We start from the raw sequence: 6,940 nt of genomic DNA on the forward strand, positions 1-6,940 counted from the left end.
TGCCTTTAAGGAAATGTATTTTATTTCACTGCTTTATTAAAAACACCAAATAGTAGACAAACTTGTGGGTGCTGTGTTTTATCTCCAGGATCCTACTAAGAATGATAGCTTCATATTGTTGGGATGAGGGGGCCAGGGTGGGGGGGAAAGGGGGCTAAAGCAGCAGGTCCATACAAAGACTGTCTTGTAGCAGAGGAATGTGGTTTGGATTTGCTATGGCTGAAATTTTCAGGTGAATGGTGGCTGTGCCAGGAGTTGCGTGGCTTTGCCGGTCTTCCTGATAGAGGAGAAAGGGAGCTTTCAGTTTCTGAAGATTTTAGTCTTCAGTTTGATCAGGCACAACATCTCCTGTTTCACACATACCTTCCAGGGTTGAAGATTTGCTTTTAGAGGAAACAGCATGTGGCGGGGCAGAAGGGAGGAACTGAACCATCATTCAAAATCCTAAATGTTTGGTTTCTGTGGTCAAGGTAGCAGGTGATAAAGCTATACCCTGTTAGAGAAGGCATGGCATGGAAATCACATGCCTAAAAACCCAGCCTGTGGCTTCCGAGAAAGAGAGGAAGACATAAAGTACATGATTAGTCATTGGTAAAAGACTGATTCTTATCACTGCGAATGAATTCCAGCTATGCACTTGGTACTCTTGATGAGTGCATCCTCAATCACTGCTTGCTTGCAGACAGCTGTTATGCATGGGCAATTGGGAGCTTGGAAATTCTTGCTTAGCCAAGTTTTGTTACCTTTGAGAAGCATTTTCAAGTACAGAACTGAGGAAATGGCAACCTTTTCCTTTTCCCCCCCTTGGAACCTGCTTACACTACATAAAAATAAATACATATAATCTCAGCTTTCCTGGAAGTAGATGAGAAAGAAACCAAACTCTGGAATGGGAGCTTTCACTGATCCTTCAGTTATGATTGTTTGCTCCTGAATGAATGACTGCCCCACTTCACTGCTCTCTCTTGTGTTGTCTGGTCTTGTCTCTCACATTTGTCCTGCTAGTTTACTCTAAAACACTGACCCGTTCATGGGGTCTTATATCTTCTTTATGAACCAAAACCTAAGGGGAAACAATTGATGTAAGGAGGTGTGAGAAAACAAGTACTTAATTTCTTATTTTGTAATAAGTTGCACAAATTTTTCCTTGGAGAAACAAATAAAACAAATTTCCCAATTTGCAAATAAAACATTTGTTGCTCAATAAATTTCACATGATTAGAAACAGTTCTCTTACACCCCTACTTGTCCACTGTGTTCTAATGGAATGGGGGTGGGGTTAGGTAGAGGAGGGGTATCCATCCCACTTGCAGTGTAGGGGCTATGTGTTAGGGCTTTGGTGGTTGGAAGCATAAGGGACTGCAGTGGGAGAGGAGAGCAGCAAAAATATTCTGAACCTTCAGTGCCAGGAGAGCTTCTCAGCTGGTTTAAAAGACTTCCACCAATGGAAGGAGCCCTTCTGTCTTTGGGAGACATCTCAAATCCAAATCAAATACATTTTTAACTGCAGGTTAAACTTGGCTGTGGCTTCCTCTAACATTTTCTAGGGAAAGCTGGCCCATATTTCACTGAGGGGAAATACTGGAGTCATAGATTAGAATCTATGGCATGATTGGGTCTATGAGAACTAGAAGTCGCAGCCTGGATTCACTGCCTGTGGTGAACAGGATATTTTGTAGAGCTTTCCATGGGTTATCAGACTGCTTTGTTGCCCAAAATGCAGGCACCTTGTGAGAAGCAGCCTGGGTTTGTATGACCCAGCAACTCACCTCAATAGATGTTTTTAATCTGGGTGGTTCACAGCACTGATGGGAGATGAATTTGCCCATTTTAAAGTTGTTTTTTCTCGTGCTACTATAATAATAATAGCATTAAAGATGGGCTTTCTTTTTAACAATATATGGAAGCTCTTCCATAACAGTGTGTCAATTATCTCATATTCAAGGGATAATTTAACCTTGGGAAAGAATCTAAACATAGGAGCCTTCTAAAATTACCTCTTTTCTTTCAGAACTGGATCGAGGTTTGACCGAACCCCAGATTCAAGTTATCTGCCGCCAGATGCTAGAGGCCCTGAACTACCTCCATGGCAAGAAGATTATCCATCGAGACCTAAAGGCAGGCAACGTATTGCTGACCCTCGATGGAGACATCAAGCTTGGTGAGGCAAACCAATTTGGTCTTGCATAAGAAATAGGAGACAGGTGGAAAAATGCATTCTGTACATAGCAGGGTGGGTATTTGGAAGTAGCAGCTGCAGCATATTTTTTAAAATTAAGGCCTAGTCTGCAACGACATATTTTTTAAAAAATGTATGAGACATTTATGCATGCTTGGCTGTTGTGTAATCATCCTATATTTGATTTGTAGCCCTCCACATTTTCCCTCTGAGCTACTTGCAGCCATGTTGTTCTTGCAACTTCCCTGCAGGGTCAGTTAACCTGAGGTAGAGGAACTTGCTGAAAGCCATCCAGCACCATGGCTGAGCAGGAATCTGAGCCTCCTCTTGGGAAGATCTTAAAGTACAATCCCATACATTTGTACATGGAAATAAGTCCCATTTATGGTATTAAGCATGCACGGGATTGCATTCTTAGTTTGTTTGATTTCTAATTTATTGGGCCTGACAAAATGCTGGAAAATGGCTTGCAAGTACATTTCTTGGGACAAGTCAAGGAAGTTTAATTATTATTTTGTTATCTTGATGAGAAGTGCTAATAGAGTTATTAATAGGGGCAAAATGCATCCTTCCTTCTATTGCCTAGGAATGGAATTAGTTTGAAGGTCTACTTTAAGTCATGGCACACAGTGGTGACAGAAAATGAAACTCTAACCCTTACTGACAAATTGGAAATAAAGTATCAGAGCCAGATGGTGTCCATCCAAGAGTTCTTGATAAACTCAAATGTAAAATTGTTTACCTAACCAAATGATGTAATATACCCATAAGAGCTAAGATCTGTTCCAGAAATTTTCTAGGGGTATCCAGCAATTTGCAGGCTGGTTAGCTTAACACTTCTTCAAGATATATGAATGGAAAATGTTGTTAAAGTTCCAGTCCTATATTAGGGTAAACCTTGTTGAAAAACTATATGGCTTCTACATAGGTTAGTCTTCTCTTACTCACATGTCAGATTTGAGAAACATGTTGCTAGGTGTGATCTGGTAGATGTTGAGCACATTCACATGTCATGACAACACACCCTGGCAATAAGCCACAGTTGGATGTTGTGTGAATAATGGATAATGTGCCCCACAGAAAGTTGGGTTCATTGTGGGTGGTCTGCCCCTTCTTCCTTCTTGGTCCTCCTGTGGGTATCTCAAGAGAGCCTGCAGTGGATTTTTCTGTCCTCCTGCTGCTGTGATTGCCATGGCTTCTATTCCCCCTGACCCCAGCCTTTTGGGAGCAGGGGGAGGTTGGAAAATGCACTTAAAGTTTGATAACTAGTGACAGCCCCTTCTAACTGTCCAGGCAGCATTTGACTGGGTCATTATCTCTTTTTACTTTTTGATACTGAATTGTGCAGATTTTTTTTCACATTGTTTTTTAAAAAACAGACATGCACATGTTGTACTTTCCTGGGACCAGACTGTCATGCCTCACCTGGGTCATGAGCTAACCCAAAGAGGTTGCCTAGAACTTTATTCTTCACTTTAGTTTGTCTTCCTGGCCATCAAGGAAAACAAGCTTGTGAAAATGCTAGATCAATGGTGGCGAACCTATGGCACACGTGCCACAGTGGGCACGCAGAGCCCTCTCTGTCGACATGTGAGTCAAGTCGCCCCAGCAATCTCCCCAGCAGCTGAGCATCGGATAACAGCGCACATAGGGGCCATACGCATGCTCGGAAAGGAGTAGCGGTGCTAGGCAATGACATCACTCATTAGCTACGACTTGTCCAAGCTTTCACATGGCCAGTCAGTGCACTGCCAAGGATATATATTTGCTTGGACTGGCTGTGAGTTGTTTTTTCTAAACTAAAACCTCAGTATTCAGGTTTATTGCAATGTTGGCACTTTGCGACAAATAAGTGGGTTTTGGGTTGCAGTTTGGACACTTGGTCTCTAGAAGGTTCGCTGTTACTGTGCTAGATCATCCCCTTTTCAGCAAGATTCTCAAAGCAAGTACAGAAGAGCTCATGGTCATGTTTGGAGTTGCAGAGCCAGTGTCAGTCATCCCAGGGTTTTGTTCAGGCACGTCTGGGGTGATTATGGTGGCATCTAGGGGTTTTGCTGTTCTTGCCAAGAAGCTTATTTCATGGAATCATAGACTTGTAGGATAGTAGAGCTAGAAGGGCTGATATGGCCATCAGATCCAATCTCTTGTTTGATGCAAGACTCTTAAGTTAAAGATCCTTACAGATGCCTTTCTAGCTACATCATGGATGTCTCCAGTATGAGAGGGCACACAAACCCCCTAGGTAATTGGTACCATTGTTGTTTATTTATTTAAAACATTTATAGCCCATCCTATACATAAAAGTCTCAGGACAGTCCAACAACAAAGGCACAGCATAATATTTATGATAATTTTTATTTTAGTCGGGCTTTTAAGTCTTAAAATACTGTGAAAATAAAAGGGTTTTGGCCTGGTGCTGAAAAAAAAAGTGTTGGTGCCAGGCGCACCTCTCTGGGGAGCATGTTTCACAGCAGGACGCCACTACAGAGAAGACCCTTCTCCGGGTAGCCACTCTCCTAATTTCTTTGAAAGAGGGCTCTCAAAGAAAGACCTCTAACCCAGATCTTAAGTGGTGAACCGGCACATAGGGAAGGAGGCACTCCTTTAGATAACCAGGTCCTAAACCATTTAGGGCTTTATAGGTTATCACCAACACCTTCAATTGGTAGCCACTGTAGAAGGTAAAGGACTGGCGTTACGTGTGCATATATGATGGTCCCTGTGAACATCCTGGAAGCTCTATTTTGGACCAACTGAAGTATTTCAAGGGCAGTTTTACTGTAATATAAGGATTTTTTCTTGATGTTCAGTCAAAATCTAGCTTCCTATAGCTTGGACACATTATTTCATATCCTCCATTCTGGGATAGTAGAGAAGAGATCTCTATCCTCCTCTATGTGAAAACCTTTCAAGTACTTGAAGAGTGCTATATCTCCCCTCAGTCTTCGCTTCTCAAGGCTAAATTCATACTTGTTCTTTCAGTCTCTCCTCACATGGCTTTGTTTCCGGTCCCTTGATCATCATTTTTGCCCTTTTCTAAATCTTTTCCAGTTTGGCTGAATCCTTCTTGGTCCATGATATCCACAACTGGATGCAATACTCAAGATGAGGTCTACAAGATGCTCAGTAGAGGGGAAATAGTACTTCCTGCAACTTGGAAGTGATACTTCTATTCATGCAGCCCAAAATACTATTTGTCCTTTTTGCAGCCACATCAAATAATTAACTCATATTCAGCTTGTGATCTACAACAATTCCAAGATCCTTCCCACTTGTAGTATCCCTGAGCCAAATAAACCCCATTTTGTAACAATGCATTTGGTTTCCTTTCATAGGTGTGAATCTTGATATTGTTTCCTGTTATTACGGGGCACTTTTCCAACAGCTTTGCTGAAGTCAAGATATATTATGTCCCCAGCATGCCCAGAGTCCACCAGGGATTTTACTGAGCGGGGGGGGGGGGGGGAGAGAGAGAGAGAGAGATCTGATTAGTCTGGTTGAACTTGTTCTTGACAAATCCATGTTTCTTCTTGTAACCATTGCGTTGTTTTCAAGGTGTTTGCAGACTGACTGCTTTATAATTGACTCTACAGTTTTCCCAGGGATTGGTGTTAGACTGAATTTTCCATAGTTCCCAAGTTCTTTCTTCCCCCCGCCCCCCTTTTAAGACAGATGCAACAATGGACTCCCTCTAGTCATCTGGCACTTTCCCTGTCCTTCATGTTTTCGCAAAGATAATAGACAGTGAATAGTTCTGAGAGTTCTACTGCCAGTTTTTTTTAGCATGTCAATGGGAGATTCAGTAGACATTTTTTACTCAAGACTTCCAAAAGGCTTTTGACAAAGTCCCTCACCAAAGACCCCTGAGCAAACTAAGCAGTGATGAAATAAAAATGGGGGCTCCTCTTAAGGCTCACTGACTGGTTAAAGAGCAGAAGACAGATGGGAATAAATAGCAATTCCTCCCAAGGGAAAGAAGTCACCTGCAGTCCCATAGGCTTCTATATTTGGACCAATGCTTTTCAACCTATTCATAAATGATCTGGAATTAAGAGTAAAGTGGCCAAGTTTGCTGGTGACACCAAACAGTTTAGGGTAGTTAATACCAGGAGGGATTGTGAGATCTCTCCCAGCTGGGAGAATGGGCATCAAAATGACAAATGCACTTCACTATAAGCAAATGTAGAGCAATGCATGCTGGGGCAAAAAAATCCCAACCAAGAATATGCTGATGGGATCTGAGCTATTAGTGACTGAGCAGGAAAGAGTTCTTGGGGTAGTTGTGGAGAGCTCAGTGAATAAGTTGGCCCAGTGCTCATCTGCTGTGAAGAATGCAAACTCCATGCTAGGCATAATTAGGAACAGAGCAGAAAATAGAGCTGCCAGAATCATATTTCCCTCATACCAATCTTTGGTGCAACCACGCTTGGAATCTTGTGTTCCATTCTGGTTGCCTTATGCAAAAAAAGGACATTATTGAGTTGGAAAAGGAAAGAGAAGGGCAACAAAAATGATCATGGGGCTGGAGCAGCTCCCCTGTGAGGAGTAGCTACAACAACCAAAGAGCTCATGTTCATGTTAGGAGTTGCAGAGCCAGTGTCAGTCACCCCAAGGTTTTTGTTCAGGCACCTCTGGGGTGATTATCAGCGGTGGCAAATCAATGGTAAGGGGTTTTTCCTGTTCTTGCCAGGACACTCACTTAAAGGAATTATAGAATTGTACGATGCTGTAATAATTAATTAATTAATTATTACAGCATCG

At 42.2% G+C, this 6,940-nt stretch overlaps 1 protein-coding gene across 1 annotated transcript in view; it reads left to right on the forward strand.

The window, feature by feature from the left end:
- STK10 (serine/threonine kinase 10) overlaps positions 1–6,940 on the forward strand; it is a 97,050-nt gene that overhangs the window by 56,533 nt on the left and 33,577 nt on the right. The window contains exon 4 of the mRNA XM_044454325.1: positions 2,012–2,161. Coding sequence (XP_044310260.1) covers positions 2,012–2,161 — 150 coding nt within the window. The remainder of the gene's footprint in view (positions 1–2,011; positions 2,162–6,940) is intronic.

The sequence above is a fragment of the Varanus komodoensis genome, unplaced genomic scaffold (assembly GCF_004798865.1).
Source record: "Varanus komodoensis strain SLA01 unplaced genomic scaffold, ASM479886v1 scaffold7_3, whole genome shotgun sequence".
NCBI lineage: Eukaryota > Metazoa > Chordata > Lepidosauria > Squamata > Varanidae > Varanus > Varanus komodoensis.